Source organism: Temnothorax longispinosus, chromosome 5 (genome assembly GCF_030848805.1).
Source record: "Temnothorax longispinosus isolate EJ_2023e chromosome 5, Tlon_JGU_v1, whole genome shotgun sequence".
NCBI lineage: Eukaryota > Metazoa > Arthropoda > Insecta > Hymenoptera > Formicidae > Temnothorax > Temnothorax longispinosus.
In genome coordinates this window covers 15,263,003-15,280,396 of record NC_092362.1, presented here as the reverse complement: position 1 = coordinate 15,280,396, position 17,394 = coordinate 15,263,003, and the positions used below count along the sequence as shown (strand labels likewise).

General features: G+C 40.3%; 1 protein-coding gene and 1 long non-coding RNA gene across 3 annotated transcripts in view; one reads left to right on the top strand and one right to left on the bottom strand.

Annotated features, from left to right (window-relative positions):
- The window catches only part of LOC139812633 (uncharacterized), a 28,730-nt gene that overhangs the window by 5,540 nt on the left and 5,796 nt on the right, over positions 1-17,394 (bottom strand). For both annotated transcript variants that reach the window (XM_071777614.1, XM_071777613.1), the window contains exons 5-7: positions 1,973-2,170; positions 706-898; positions 335-633 (exon numbers count right to left, since the gene is read on the bottom strand). In XM_071777614.1, the coding sequence (XP_071633715.1) occupies positions 335-633; positions 706-898; positions 1,973-2,170 (690 nt within the window). The remainder of the gene's footprint in view (positions 1-334; positions 634-705; positions 899-1,972; positions 2,171-17,394) is intronic.
- Positions 1-17,394, top strand: part of LOC139812634 (uncharacterized) — a 59,528-nt gene that overhangs the window by 36,623 nt on the left and 5,511 nt on the right. The gene's annotated exons all lie outside the window — the stretch shown is intronic.

Here is a 17,394-nt window from a genome sequence, read left to right as displayed (position 1 = left end):
AAAAATGTAAATTGTAAATTGTAAAATTAAAAATGTAAAATGTAAAATGCAAATTGTAAAATGTAAAATGTAAATTGGTAACAAAATATGAATTGTAATATGTAAAATATAAATTGGTAACAAAACACTTTTTAAATCTTAATTAAACTTATTTTAACATAAAAAATACATTAATGAATAATCCATGGTTGAAGGAATAAATTTTATTAGCTTAAGCTAGAGTCGATACAGTGTTGCGGGGGCTCTACTCTTCCTTAATTTCTATCAAAATGAAACGAAACGATAATTGCACACGGGAAAGGATTAAGATAAATTAACTACTCTCTTTACTTACACTTTTGTTCTCCTCCTCCTCTTCTTCACTAGTAAAATTTCTGGAGTCGTCTAACAGTATCTTGTCTATATCCGGCGATTTGTCGAACTCCACCCATTTCGATCGTCCCTCCAGTTTCCTCGACGGCACATCGGACTCGTAACTACCACCGTACATGGGATAACCAAGGTGGCCGGAATCGTATTCGACTTGATTGCCGTAGCGATAGCTTGGATTAGCCGAACCTTGGCTGGATATCGATAGATCTGACTGTGACAGACCGGTGTTGGTGCTCCCGAACAGTCGCGTATTTTCAAAAGCTGCATAAGAAACGACAAAATAGAAGATAAATCACAAAAACGAGGTGTTACGCCATCACGGAGAATAATCACCTGAAGATCTGTCGTCCGGTATTTCCTCCCTGTGCACCAGAGCCTGTTGATCGGTGACACCAGTAGTCACATCATCGGACGACCCTTTGTTACCCTTCGTCTCTTCCTTGTCATAATCTGGCTGCACCTCCACCACAAATGAACACCCGCTGTCCTTGTATATTGACGTGGGTTTGTTATCTTCCATCGTTACCTGAATATAATAAAATATATTCATAAATTACGAATTATAATTATACTGTTTTCTCCTCTGTTAAAAATTAATATAAAGTATTCGAACTATACGTAAAGTATAGTCTACAGTTCTCTTTTTTGAAACAAACGATTGATCTAGTGTATTATATTTGTTTTAACAAGTACGTTTTAAATATTTTTTTGAGCAACAATCAAGTTAAAACAAAATTCTGCTACAACCTCGAAATTAAATATTTATACACAAAAGTAATACGTGCAGTAAGCACTAGTTACTTAATGTCGAATAATTTATGCATCAGTAGTGACAAAATAATAGTTGGAAAAAAATTAAAAGTAAAGTGTAACGCAAATTTCTTTCCTAAAATCAGGATGATACTCGAGTAAATTCATTATTTTGGGCAAACCTTCCAATTCTCCCACGGGAATTCGTGCGTATCTACTCAGTCCATTATTTTTTTCCCCTTTTTTAATGCAGGCCCGAGTTACGGACCCGAATCGGCTCCACGCCTTTTCCTTGTTCGAAAGTTTGGGGCACTTTATATAGGTGCGAGAAGAACGGATTGAATCAGAGCGCGAGTAGAGCATTTAGAGAGATCGGGGTGGAAAATGAGGAAGCGTGCGAGACAGTCAGACAGACGATAGAAGGAGGAAGAGAAAGAGGGAGAAGGAGGGGAAGGAGGATGTGCCGCGGTCAGAGAGGAAGAGGAAACGTAGGTGTCGGCAGAGGCGGCGAGCAGCTCGACGGACGATTTCGAGAATCTTCGACGCGAACGAGCCTCGCCGCGAATGAGACAAGGCTCGTAAGTAGGACGGATAGGTGGGGGCGAAATTGCCCGGCACAACCTCCGACCTTACCAGGGTCGGCCAAGTTCGATAATTACGAATCTACTCCCCGGCCCGAAAACGAGCCCAGTCTCTGACCCGGTTACCGCGGTTACCGACGAGTCTCGCTACGGCGATTCACGTCGCGTCGTCTCATTTAGGCGATAAATATAGGGAGAAAGGAAAGGGATTTATTACAAGCGACGCGTTTTCGTCGCAACGCCGGAAATTTCCCGTAAGCCGTACGTACCGCACGTTCCTCCGTTTCCACGATAAGATGATTGTTCTTGAGCGTGAGGGTGATGATGTTCCCGTTCGCGTTCTTGCTGGTATGATTGCCGGAAGTGGTGGTGTACTCCATCACGGCCGCCGCCGCCGGGGCAACGTTTACGTCCTCCATCACCTCGGTCTCGCACATGTATCGGGGTACGTCTAGGCCATTCACCAACTGAAAATCCATAGAAATACATTCGCGCGCGATGAGGCACGCGCGAGGAAATCCAGAACAGGAATCCAGAAATCCCTTTCATTCGTCACTGCCGCGCGGCGGAGTGAAATCTCGACGAGAGCGTAAAAACGTGAGAAAAGGGTAAGAGAGAACATTTTTTCCCTTCCTCGATTATTAAAATACAAAGCATCAGTTTAAGAAAAATTAAATCAGAAATTTAAAGAGATACTCTACGTTAATTTTTCTTTTTTTTTCTTTCTATGAAAATAAATCACAACGTTACATTTATACTTAAAATAGAAAAATCTGCGGCGTCGTAAAACAATTCGAAAATCTCGGCGGCGTAAACGCTCGCAGGACGGCGCCGGTGATTTTTTGGCGATGCCCGAAGAATGCTTCGCGCAGGATACGGGAGATTTAGTTACAGTCGATACGCTCGCGAGGTTGTCCCAATTTACGAAACGCGCGTGAGAAGAGGACGGGGGGGTGGGAAGAAGGGAGGAGGAAAAGAAGAAGGCAACGTCTCTCGTTCAGTTTTTTATCTATCGCGTCGCGAAAAGGCCATCTCGCATGCAAGTAGGTGTTCGCGTGTACACGGCGTTCACCTATACGCGCGCAGATGCATGCCGGTTACGTCGTTCTCCGAGTGCCTTGTGCCAAAGGGTACTGAACCTGACCCAAGGGGCATTGCTCTTGTGCTGCGTCTCTCCGTTCCTTTTCTGTTAGATCGCTACACACACCGGTCGTCACGTTAGCCAAAGCGAGCAGGTATCATTGCGTGGCCCAGGCCTCGGTACTTCGGCTGAGTGGCAGTCGAAAATACGCGCCGAAACACGGAGCGTAGAATACACGCGCGAGTTATTATCGTCGGCGAGCGAACGCGCGCGCGCGCGCGCGCGCACGTACTTGTCCTCTAAAGTCGGTTCGATGAAAACGCTACACTTTAATACACGTTCACAGATTACGCAGCCACCTGTCCCAGATTGTGCCCTCGTCACGTAGGCCGTGTGAAAATTTTATTCAAAGCGCTTACCGACCGTTAAACAACGGATTTTTCTTCTTGCAAAAAGTTCGATGCAGAATCGCTATATTTCTAGGTACAAGCAATTTTAAACTCGAGAAATTTTATCAAGAAAACTAGGAAACCTATTTTCCCACGCTCTCGATTGACCCCAATCTTCTTCTTAAACTACTGCTGTAACATATGGTAATTGAAAAGTTTTAACAAGTTTTCGAAAAACTAATTCGATTTCTAAAGATTGATACATCTATCGTTTTTATTTACATATATTTGAAGCCCAGCGGCATCACGTGTCACAGAAAAGAGAACATAGATGAGTTTTGGCCGGCTATTACGTTGGTCATACACGTGGCCTTTAACATACTAGTTCAATCAATAGTTTTTGCCTTTTTTAGTCTTTAGAGAAAAATTACGTCGCCAATTAACAAATAATTGAGGCGGGTAATATCAACAAAAATAAGAAGCGTTATAAAAATGTTATCGCAATTTTGAGAACACAACCGTAACAATTCATTAATATCGAACAGGGCCGATATTAGACAACATATTCGATAAATAAGTTAATCAACGTTAATTTGTTCAATTAAATAACCGTGGAATTAATTGAATTTCCGATCCGCGTGCGCGCCTTTGTAATGGAGACCAATCGTTCCAAAATATAGCCAATAAAATTGGCACATATCACGACCATGCTGTAGATGTAAATCCGCGCGTGCTTGTGCGGGATCGTTGCATACATACATAGACTATAATACGCGTTCGTATTGAGTCGTAGTCAATACCGTCGCTTCTAGCGGACATCCAAGCACTAAGCACTCAAGGACATTCGCCACTTTGCGTCTGGTTTTTTTGCTAACACCGTTAGAGGTTGCAGACGGTCACGACGGATGGAGGACATTTATAGGCGAACGTTCTATATACAATGACAGAATACATTACAGCGTAGACCATTATAATTTCCCAATGACTGCGCTAGAGAGTTGCTTAATTGTATTTCTTGAATACATTTGATGAATAATCAGCGTATAATACATCGGATATATTTTAACCGGTTTTTATATAATACTGAAAAAATTTAAGCATTAAACTGTATTAAACGACTATCATTGGTTTCAAAATAATGCTAACTTAATTTGTGATTAGTTTACGAAAATACTTACTGATTTTTGACAAGAGCTAAATTTGTTTAGATGAGATCAATTAGCGTAATTAATTTTAAAAAAGTTTGATTGTTTAAAATTAATCCAAGTACCGCACATTAGTGATAAGCAAGAGTTCTTGTAGATACGTGATATATTAAAATTATTTTTCTGTAAGTTGCAATTATCATCTAGTTCAGAATTTTCTTGTTTAATAAAAGAAACGACGGCGAGAGGAGAAGAAGATAGGTGGATTGAGCGGAAGAGTATAGCGAACGGAACGTGCGTTAGTTGAGGTACCCAAAAGTAGCGTGGATATTCAATTCGTGACGCATCTTTTGACAATACCGTTAGAGGTCCCAGACGGTCAAAATGTCTAGTCTTTCTATACCACACCTCGGCTATACGAATAGATAGCCACGAACTGGATAAAAGCGGCCTTGAATTATTTCGTCATCTAAAGCAGTCTGAAATCTGATTACATATCATCACGGTGTCTGAGCTGATTAAAATCGTATAGAATAAATTGCCGTCGTCTAATCAAATCGTCTAAAAACATTATGTAAGTTCATTAAAGTGTAGTATCAAATTAGAGAGGAAGAGAAATAAAAGAGGAGAAGCATATCAATATAAAATTAAACTCATTTAAACAGTATGATATAGACACAAATAAATAATGAGATGTGTCGAAAAGTATCACATAATTTTACAATATATCTTTGCAAATTTGCCGTCAATTTCCTTTCATAGAACAGAAAATAGTCATAACTAGTTAACTCTTAATGCAATATTATATTATCGAGCTCTCTTCCTTTAGAAGATTGAAAAATTCATATAAAATTACATTTGCATTTGTGATTAGTAGAAGTTAAATGTGAAAGGCTAGCCAATGGTGATGCGCGATATTTCGTCGCCGAGGCCAGGCTCTAATGTGTCGTTGATAATTGATTGTTGAATGCTTGATGCACCGAAGAATAAAAAAATGACCTTGAAGGATTTTTAAGCTTCTCCGACGTAATCTGCACATCTCACATTATTTCCGTAGGATGTCTGCGTTATTATTCACATTAAATAATTATTATTTACATTAAAAGCAAGCTATTTTATCTTTAAATTTAAAGAAAGAATTGCATATTTTACTTTATTCTTACAATTCCAGATTTAACACAAAAAGTTGCAAATGCCACATTGATCTTTTACATTGACAGCACTACATGACAAAAGCTAAGACCGTCAAGTTCTGAGAATATTTATGATGCAAATGCAAAATAAATGTGAAAAAAGTTTTTCTTTCCTCCTCTGAGATAAATAAATGTTATTTGAAATAGCTTACGTGTGCGTATTTAAATTTCGATTCTTTGTACCGTAGCTTTTTCATAACGCGTTCTTTATTTATTAGAAAAGAATAATAAGAAATATTGCGAATAGGAGAAAACGTTGAACGAAACGAAATTATTAAAGTCGGTAGCGTTTATCATATTTTGAAACAGTTCGCGTTTCATTTCCCTTGTGCCGCTTAAATATTAATGTCAATCACTTTGGATGCTCATGCAACATTTATGGCCGACGGCAGTTTCAGAAAAGACAGCCATAGAAGATACGAAATGGCTACTCGAATTTATTTGACCTTTATAATAAAAGCGAGAGAGAGAGAGAGAGAGAGAGAGAGAGAGAGAGAGAGAAAGAGAGAGAGAAAGGGATAAAAAGTAGTGGCAACTTCAGCGAACGGTACATACCACGGCTTTGAGTTTCATCTTTCTATTTTAATGGCAAGCAAATATGCGCGGACTTGGAATTTTGACATTGGCGAGAATCGAACTAAATATTTGATTGCGTCTCGTAGTGAGAGGCAAAAATTTATGAATTCTGCTTGCAAATTTATAAGATAGAATTTTATCTCCCAAAAATAACATTGTCGTAAGATTTCAGTATATTAATTCAAATTTTTAACTGTGCTTTAATAATCGATCTGTCGACTAAAACTAATTATCTAAAGATGTATCGCTCTAGAAAATTAGAAAACGTTTCCCTAAAGTGAATTATTATTCCCCCTTTTTTTCTTATATATTAACACTGTCATCTTTGAAAAACTAATCTTAACATTTCTGATCTCTTTTTATCAGAAATATATGTGAGTGAGTGAGTGAGTGAGTGAGTGAGTGAGTAGTGAGTGAGTGAGTGAGAGAGAGAGAGAAAGGGAGGGAGAGAGGGAGAGAAGAGAGCGAATAAAAGTAGTTTCGGAGTTCGGGCTGTGACGGCGGTCAGCGAAATAATATTGACATAGTGCTGGCAAATGAACAGAGACCTCCTTGTGGTTCGTAGTCGAGATAAGCTAATCTCTATCATAGTCTGGTACGCCTCGCGAATATAGCAAACAACGAGCCTTATCACTTTACACCGACGTCATTCGATAACTGCGCTTCGTTGTTCCGTGCTAAAAACCTAAATTTGCCTTGTGATGTAGCGTTTTGATTATTCTTAGCATGTAGCTCTCAGAAAAATCTGATTGTTGCATTCGTATTAATAACGATGACTTTCAATATTATGACGTTACGTACATATAGGTGCAGGTTTATTAGGTTTGAACCGTATATCTTACCTCCTAAAGCTCCATTTTTCAATGTTTCTTATTTTGTCATTTGTATTATCGATTATAAAAACTAATTTAATTTTTAATATTGCTTACGAGATATTGAAAAATGTAGGTAATATTACAATATAATGAAATTTAAACTTTTCATATGAGATTTATTTTATGAGATTATTTTCATATGAGATTTATTTAGACCTTCTATTATTAATACTAAAATCTTTGATAGTATTTTTTAGCAATATTATTAAAAAAAAACGTTCTATTTTAAAAAATAAAATTGAAATGCAATGCCATAAATAATAGAGTTAATTGTTCTGCGATGAAGAAATTCCGTAATCAGTGATAAGAGGCAAGGGAAGGAGAAGTAGTAAAAGAAAGAAGCAAGAAGAAGATGAAAGGAGAAGAGAATAAGTGGGGAAGGGCAATAAATATTTTTTTGCCAATTGCACATCACATTTCTGAGTTTTCTACAAAGAATTAAATATTTCTAGTAAACAATTATCCTGTTGGACCATTGTGAAATAATATAATAAATAATTAATCAATATCTATTTGTAGCACTTGATTATTTTAATAGTTAATGCTTCTCTTTTCAACATTAGTTGAAATAATTTAATCACAATCAAAGATGGAGGAAAGAGTGGATATGCAGGGGAAGATGGAGAATAGGAGGGGGGGAGAGCGAGAGAGGGGAAGGGTGATGGGATGGGCGACTGCCGCGAAATAATCGACTATCCGAAAGGGTCGGTGGCAAATAACTATAATTTCTTTTGGACCCGGCTACACAGCCGGGGTTTGAGCGAAATGGACAATACGTAGGATAAGAGCGAAGAAGACCAGGATGCGGGCGGGAGGAGGGAGGGAGGGAGGAAGGGGGAAGCGAGGGGAAATGGAAGAAAGAGAATAATAATAAGAAAACGAGGACGAAAGAAGAGAAGAGAGGGAGAAAGGAGGAAGAGCCGCCGTCACACACAGTGCGATGGTGGAAGCAAGACGTTGACGGGAGGATAGGTCTGGCTGCGCTCGCGCGCACGCGAAGCTGATCAGAAGAAGTATAGAGAAAGAGAGGAAGACGGTGGTGGGGTGAAAGCGGACCCAGGCGCACGGGTGCAACGACCCCTTCGGTTAGGTCAGCCACCCCGCGGACACGATACAACGCGGCGAGAGCGGGTCCGGTCCGACGGACCGAGCGGGCCCGCGCCGCGCGCATGGTCAGAAAGACGGGTGCATGGACGTGCGGCCGAATAAACGGGTGGTTAAAGCGAGGCGCACCGATGGACAAATGTACGGCCGAACCGCCAAACCGCCGCGCGCCGTACGGGCGCGATCGGCGCGGATAAAGAGGCCCGGGGAATCGCGCGAGCCGAGTGGATCTCGCGCGCGAGATACGTACCCGCGTAACATTGTAATCGTGAGTCGACCAGCGAGATGATGATGACGACGACGGCGACGATGATGATAGAAGAACGATTCGAGTCAGATATATGAGATTGATCACTTAAAAAAGATTAATAAGGAAAAGCGGACAGGTGGCACGTATTTGTCTATAGCTATCAGAAGTATGTCGGTAAAGAATTGTTTGTTCGGATGAAGCTCTTTGCTGATAAAAAGATCTTCCATCGTTTTGTTTTCCACGCGTTGATATGTTGCATTAGGCTTTAAACTTAACATATATATACATTATTCTTCGAGAGAACACTGTTAAATATCAAAGGATGAATTTAAACCAATGAGTTAAATAACATTTTGTTATTTTTAGCTACCATGTGTGTCGAAATTTATTTTAACACGAAACAGTATTATTTTAACTCCATTGGTTTAGTGAAATTAACATTGTTTTAATTAAATTAACGATATACTGAATTGGAACAGCAGCGACCTGTATGAATGGTTAAAAATGACTCAAATTGAGTATAATTTGACACTACGAATTTTACAGTGAATATACATAAATGCCATTTAATTTAATTTTATATAAAAACTGATCGTATTTTAATTTTGCAACTTATATTTTAGTCAGAATGTAATGCGATACACATTTAAATGTGATATCTTATTCGCATTAATTTGAATATTGAGGGTTTGATTTTGAATTTCAATAATTATTTAAAAATGGTCAAACTGATTAAAATAAATGCTATGAATGTACTAGGAATTTAATTATTTATACATTGTTTAAAGAATATCTTATCCAATCCGATTATCGATTAATCAGGACAATATATGTGCGTAAATGCTTTAACTTTATTAAATTCTATTTTTAATGTGAGATACACGTTACCCTCCTGATAATAAACATTTATGGGAAATGAACATAAGAGACGGAAATAAGTATGAGAGAAATCTGACGCCGGGAGAAATCCACGCGCGGCTATTAATTGATCAGAGATTTATTTCAAACTTGACGCACGTTACATATTGAATGCATTGAAGAGTAGCCGGGATCAATACGTAACGCAATGAATGGCTGTGGCAAGCTCTATTGAGAAAATGATACACGATACGCGACGATATATCGAAGAATTGTCGTGCAATACGACCGAGAAATCGATTGAATTCCGTATAATGCTCGACCGCGAAGCGACTCTGCACTCGTCATTGATGGGCGATGAGCGACTTGTGTCCGTATCTAGAATTGCGATATTTAATTTCATAAACCGCTCGTTTCCTCAACTTTAGTTTACCTTATTGTTAGTTAATTTTTCGTATACTTTTAATTCTAATCTCGGATATTATACCCCATTTTTTAATTACACAAAGCTTCGAAGTTCGTCGTGTATTCACAAAAATGTTCTATGAGATAAATGAGATTTTGGAACAATGTGCATTTCCGCATGCTATTTATATTCGAATTATATAAATCACGAACAGGTCATTGTCTGTCTACGGAAGAATGCAGCAAACGTATTCGCCTGAGTGCTCGCAGGGAGCCTTGTAATAATAAAACGAATCCAGAACAGAGATCTCGAGAGGATTAGGAAAAAAGAAGCTCGACGCGATTGCAACATCAACATGGAATTCCCAATTTCGCACGTTAATCCCCTGTCAATTCCCCCTAAAACCGCATATAAAAATAACATTCCGCGTATCTGAGAAGAGTACAGGGAAAATATTCCCCGACGTCGGTTTTACGATTCGTAAGCAAATAGAGCGTCGCCGGCGGCCTCGATAAAGCTGTCCGCGGCAAGGAGCGGAGTCTTAGAAAATCCACTGTCACTCGCGTTTTTTTTAACTTTCTAAACATCCCTTAAATAGCCGCTAGCCACGCGGTCCGTTCTATTTTTTGCGGGGGAATGACGCGTGTGCAGTGCGTCGTATCGGCCACGCTTCGGGTGCATAGAGCGAGAGCGTCTAGCGGCGGCGAACGCCGCGCGGCCGACCGGCCGGCCGGTTGCCGAAGAGCAAGGGGGAGATCAGCGGCAACGACGACGACGTCGGCGGCGGCGGCGACGGCATAGGGGCAATCGAGGGCAACGCACCCGGTCAGCCTTGGCATGAATTGAATCTAGCAATGCGAAAGTAAGGTTAGCCGGCGCATTAACGCGCCCAGTGACCTAACTTACCTCCTCGCGCTCGATCGGCGCGGCATTCCCCCCTCGCTCCTATTCCGATTTTTATTTTAGCACCGGACGCTGCAATCGCACGGCGAGCGACCGGGAGGACGACCGGCGTCGGCAGGGGAGCCAGAAGGAAGGGGGGAGAGGGGGCTAGTTTTCACCGGTTTCGGAGCGAGCTATAAGGTCTTCGCGAAGTCTTCGCGAAGCGAGCGAGCGATTTTTCGAAGCGCGGATCGCTTTCTCTCACGCTATGCCCGCGCGCATGTATTTATGTATATACAATATGCACGCTCGGCAGAAACGACGATTTAATATGCATATAGCCCGCGCTCAAAACGAAGTTTCGTCCTCGCGATTGCAAGATGCGATCGGCCATTATTGAAGTCCGGTATGGATAAATAGTGTGACTCACGGGGAAAGTATGTAGCACGTACATTACTTTTCTTCTCTTTTTTTTTTTTTTTTTCAAGTCGTTCGGGTTATCGCAATGCGCCGGACTCGGTGCCGCGGCTAAGAAATTTCGTGGTGTCTGCTTTGGATAAAAATAAATGGCCATGTGCGGCGGCACTTAATCGCGTCTAAGAATGAGTTTGATCGCTCTCGAGTGCGAACGCCTCTTTGCATTCGAAATCACTTTCGATGTCAAGGCGTGGCACTCGAATCAAGCCCGCCACCGTCACGTTAAACTGGGCAATATATTTTCCACTTAATTTCTTGTGGAGAAAATATTAACGTTATATTATTAATAGTTATATATTAACTATTAAATTATGTTATATTAACGATATAAGGTATATATAGTTTAATAATTATATTATTATTAACAATATTATTTAATATTAATAATACATACTATTAATATTAATAGTGTATATGAATAAATGGATGATGTAACCAAAGACTCGATTTTGAAATTAACAAGAAATAGGGAAAAAGAGTGCTTCAGCTGAAGACGGTTCAAAATAAAGCTGAAACGTACGATTTATAACTTTGAATTGTTAATTAAATGTTACGTAAGGTTAATTCACGCGCGACTAATCGCGTTTGCCTCTCATTTTTTCCTTGTTGCTTGTGAATATAGTTAATGTAGCAAAAATGCCAAGAAGTATCAAATGTCAAGAAATATCGAACTTCAAACATTGAACTCGTTATAAAAGAAAATTGCATGATTCACTTCATGCATAGTAAATATGTAAAAGGAAGACCGTGTCTTTTTTATATATCGTTAAGTGTACGCTTCGCAGAACATTGAACCGTACAAAGGTATTTCTCTGGAAATAAAAGGTTTCGAAGTCATAGAATACAACAATTTGGATTCTCCGAGCTAGAACGATGTTCAATGAGGAGGGAGAAGACAATACGACGTTCGTCGCGATGTTCAGTTAGGATGAATCATTTTTCAGTCTAATCTAATACTTTATCGCGTCTCTGCTTAACGCGTATCTCAAAATATCGCGACGGAAACTAAGCCAGCCAGCCGACGAGTGGAAGCTAAGTATCGGCGCACGAGTCGCAGAGTAAACCGACTATGCGTAAACAATGACACACTTTCTCGGCGCTCGCTCTGTCGCTATCGCTACGTCCGTTCGCGTTGCATATGTAGTACATAGCGATTATTGAAATCCAAGGCCCGTATTCAGAATGCATTGGAACAAAAGGCCTTTTCTTTTTGGTAGCTGCTCTTCCCTTGCTCGTCATATGAAACAGGCGCTGTGTGTTCGTGTCGTGGAATAAAACAGATAAAATAAAAGGATGTACGGGGTGAAAAGGCTGAAATGCACATCAGTGCATTATTAAATAATGCCGGCGATTTCGAAGAATATTTCAGTGCGATTGATCACTCGTGCGTATGTAATTTTACTTGAACATTTTGAATAGGTTCCCCGATTTTTTTTTTAAGGAGAAAGGAAAATGGAAAAGTTGCTTCTCAAATTCTTCGCAACTATAAAGCTCCTTGAATCGAGTCTGCAAAAATTCTCGTTGCGAAAAAATACGTTCGCGATCAAGAAAAGGCGAGGAGGCGGAGGAAGAGGCAAGAATATTGTGCGTGTAAATGTGCGTACAGGAGATGCGGGCACTCTACGACGTAGCCGAAGAGCGCGAGAGACGTGCAGAGCAGCGAAGTACTGCAGCACATGTATTTGTGTCCGTGTGCATGTATGCGTGGCGAGAGGTGCAGCGATGGTACGAAAGAGCAACGGCTCTACAGATAGGGGGTGGGGCGGGAAAGTGTGATTTAGAGGGGGCGGCGGAAGGGGGGCTGACGCGGAGGGGGGCGAGTTCCGCGGCATGCAACGCATATGCGTTTGCGGGGACTGGGTGGGGGGCTAGAGCAAGCGTGGCGGGGGTAGCGCGCCGTTTTTGAAAAAAGCGCAAGGCTTTAAGAAGGCGCGCGGTACCCCCCACCACCGAGTACTACGCGGGCAACTAGCGGCCGACATAGACAAGCCGTCGTCGCGCTTGCTCTATTACCGGAAAATAGTGCGGGTGCGACATCGGGGGCCCGCCGACCGTCGTGAAAACTCCTCCGTTCTCCGCAACTCGAACTAGTGAGAAGTGCATTCTCCTACAGAGTTTTTTTTTTTATTTTCCTGGAAACGCACGTGAACCGGAATCTAACATTTAGGATATGCAAATGTGAATGAATGCCGATACGTGTTTGCCGAGTTTACGACTAATCTTGGTTGCTCGATAGAACTGCAGCTGATGGGAAGAAATCGGACGTTTCTAAGTGTGATTTCGAATATCACCTTTTTTGGGGGGGAGAGGAGGCATAGGTGTTGCTCTAATTCGAGATATCAGATATAAAGATACGAATATATATGAAAAGTGCAGCTTTCTTTATGCTTGTTGCTGACATACTTGCTTCTGGTGCACGTTACAGAAGTGAAAGAACGAGCGCATTCGTAGAGAAAGCACGTTATATAATTCACGTGCATTACAAATCGCGTCTGTTTTATATATCGAGACACCAATTCTTGACTCTCACTTTTATTTTATATTTTGTTTGAAACATTTCCATTTCTCTCGTATTTTACTAATATATACATTTGACTCTCACTTTTATTTTATATTTTGTTTGAAACATTTTCATTTCTCTCGTATTTTACTAATACATTTGAAAGACATTAGTGTTCCATCTTTTTCGTCTTTTGATCGAAAAATCGCGGAAATAGACCATGGATAGAAAAGACCATATGCTGTACAATTTTGTGATATGTATTGACAATGCAATCGATGAGCTTCAGTGATGATGGAAAATTGACAAAGTAGTGATAAAACACTAAAAAAAGAAACTTAAAATGTTGACGTCAGTCTGTGATAATTGTGTGAATGTGAATTAATATCGGTATATGTGTATATGTGTACGTTCGCCGAGTTGCAACCAATTTTGCAAACTTGAAGAAGTCGGATATATTTCCAAGTGAAAGCTTGCTTCCAAAATAGTGTAGAATATTCTCTCTTTCCCTCTCTTTTCTATAAAGAGAAATGAATTTAGAATAATGCAAACGATGTGGGCATTCGACAAACATACTGCTTTGTCGCGTATATATCGCGTGTTCACATCGGCGAAATTTACTTTTCCACTTTCGCCGAAGGACTGTTCGTCCTGAATTATTTTGAATTGTTCGTTCGCTGTACAGCCTCGCTTCTGGTCGTTCCCAAGTGCATTTAATTCTGTAGGGACATGTGTGATCAATGAAAGTTGGCGCTGCTCGGTCGCTGCTTTGCTCCGCTTCGGTCCTGATTCGCGCGATAAATTCTCTCTCGCACGACAAAAACTGTTAGCCACGTGTACGTTTTGCGTTTTCGTTCGAATTCAGCTCTTCCATGGATATTTATTCGGACTCCAGTATCGAGGGTGTTTGTTTAAGATGGTTCGACGTATTTGTGGTCGGTTGAAAATAATTCATTTCGCAAAATATACATGACGGTAATGAAAGTTATAATTTAATCTATTAATAATAATGCTTCTCAAAAATTTCTATAATTGGATTACAGCGCTCAATGTTGTTGCAACAGAGTTGCAAAAGAGAGATATTTTGCGCGCCGCCGCGCAGAAAACTGGAAATGATTGACCGCAATTTTATTAGAAAGTACGCGAAGGCGACGACGCGAGAGGCGAAATTAGAGAGGCGGATTACCGGTACTAATAATGAAACCGTCGCGTCGTTCGAAATGAAACGAATCGCGTCGCATGGAAAGCTGGCCCGGTTTAATTGCAGAAGTCAAACATCGTATGCAACTTTCACCGACGTCTGTGTTTATGCATTATATGCCCTTTTGCTCCGCAGACCACGGTCGAGGGGGCAGTCGAACACGGTGGTAAAGGAAGGCGTATAATATATTTCATTAGTGGGCGAAGCTTTCTTCGCCATTATTCGACATATGCTACGCGGCGTCGCCGTTAACTTTGCAACGAAAGAAATCTTTTTCTACTTGAAACATTTCAATTTTGAGAGAGACTTAATTTTACTGAAATCTTATCGTTTCAGACTTTACCGAAAATTGAGTGACCGTGCACGACTACGTAATCGCGCTATTTGTATACCGGTAAAATTTATTATTGTTAATAAGAATAATTAAGATACCTAATCATTTTTGGCGAGTAAGATAAATATTTGTAATCAAGAAGATTAACAATATCTTGAAACTTGACTGTTTGGAAAAAAGAAACGCTGATATATAAACGGTGTCTACTCCTTCTTTTTACTTCCTTTTCTTCTTTTTTTTCTAAACTCGTTTTCAAGTTTCACGTTTATGTAATCGATGATAAGATATTTATATAATAAATTATTTATATACAATATAGTTATATTGCGCATGTTGCTGCATTGGGAGTTAAAGTTAGCAGCGTACTTGGAGTGCACTTTTCTTGACCTTCGCTCGCACCGACATTTGCATCTGCACCGCCACGACCGCGACCGGTGGGCACGACGAAACCGAGCGCGGATAGAACGAAAACAATTTGCGGTAAACACGCGTCGGCAGAAACGCTGAAAAATTCAGCTAAGCGCCAGTTATCGCGATCGCATATACGCGAAATTAAAATCAGGTCAATCCCATCGTTCCTCCGCGCCAAGCAGACGTACGGTATTTTTGGCTGAGTCATACGCACATACGTAAACAATAATGTGTGCGTGATGTATATGTACACGTGCGTGCGTTGTGCGTTTGCAACGTTGTGCTCGCCTACACACAAGAGAGCGATTGCACGCTCGCCCGGGGCGCGTATAACACACGCAGCTCGAACAATATGCACCGCATGCGTCGTCAATTGGTAGGCAAAGTTAATGGAATCCTCTATACGTAGGCTCAGCGAACGCGAATTTATTGGCCACGTGCACAATGCGTGAACGCGATCTGTTATAACTCTGTCTGCGAAGGACTGTTGCGGATACGAAAATAAAAGTTGGAACTGCAGCTATATGATTGGAGAAATTGGAGAAACTCGGATATTTATGAAACAACTTGATCAAATTTCGCGAATCCTCCGGCTATCGTTAACATTTTTAATTTAAATCAACTTTTGCCGCTCGGTATCGTGGTTTATTCAGGATCTAATTATATCTGGTGTTGATTAATGAGCTCTATGAATTTCTGAATATTCTGTATGTTCCAACTCAAAAAATCTAAGACAGCTACCCGCAATAACAATTCTATTATTTTAAAATATAATGTAAGGGGTAATTATAAATCTCTGAAATTTAGAGTTTATTCGGGATCTAATTATATCCGGTGTAAATTAATGAGCTCTATAAATTTCTAAATATTCTGTATGTTCCAACTCAAAAAGTCTAATCACCCATAATTAGAATTCTATTATTTTAAAATAATGTAAGGTGATTATAAATCAAGTTTAGAGTTTTTAATAAACAAGAAGATATTTTTATCTGTACTAAAATTAAAATTTCCAAGGGTATATTTCAAAGAAGAACGAAATGGTAAATAACTTAATTGTATATAAAGAATTGATAACTTTAATTCTTTCTGCACCGTTAAAGTTTTCGAATAATCAAAAAATATTGTTCAAAGTTTGCAAATAGTGAGTCATACGAAGGCGAGTTACGTTAATTTTAAATAGGCAGGACTCAATCTACACTCGTTCGGTAATGATGCGAAAAAATAACGTTTCAATCTTAAATTTTCTTCAAAATAAAGTTGTTCATCTTTAAAGTAATATCTTCTTATTTCAACATCAATCTAAAATTCTAATTCAATCTCAATATGCGGTACTGTAAAATGTAACGAAATCTCGGTCGAATTTGAATTCTGAATTTATCGAGCATGGACTCAATTACGCGAGAATTGTATATATAGACAAGCGTGTGCGCGTTGATATTTTACGAGGAGGTTTTTAGCCGGAAGGAATCCGCCAACCGAAAGGGTCAAGCGAGACGAATGGGCGCAACACAGCGCGGCGATGCATCGCTATTAAATGCAAAGCGTTATAACGGTACATCCGTAGCCATAGATTTCGGCTCCTCGCGGTCGCTATAATGTCTGCTTTGCACGTGCGATCGGTAGGGAGCCGCGCGGACTCGGTTCGGCGCAACAACCGTGACAATTGTATACGTACAGTACGTACATCCTTACGTCCCCATCGTGCAATCTGGGGCAAGTTCCGTAAATGTTTGCCGCATATCCTATTACGGCACAGCATCAAGATTTAAACCAAGGCCGACGGTATTTGCGTGGTTACCGTATTATGTAAGCTAATCGAGCATGCACATACGAGGATCAAACGGGCTAGTATCGATTCCATTAAAGTTCATAACGTATTCATGTCGCGCTAGCCGTGTTAAGCACTTCTCCCTAGATTTCCTCTCAAGCTACTCGCCGGTCTTCCCTCTCGCGACTTACGAAAAATCTTGCCTCAATTAGCAAAGGGGTCTCGCGTGCGGTTTTATCAT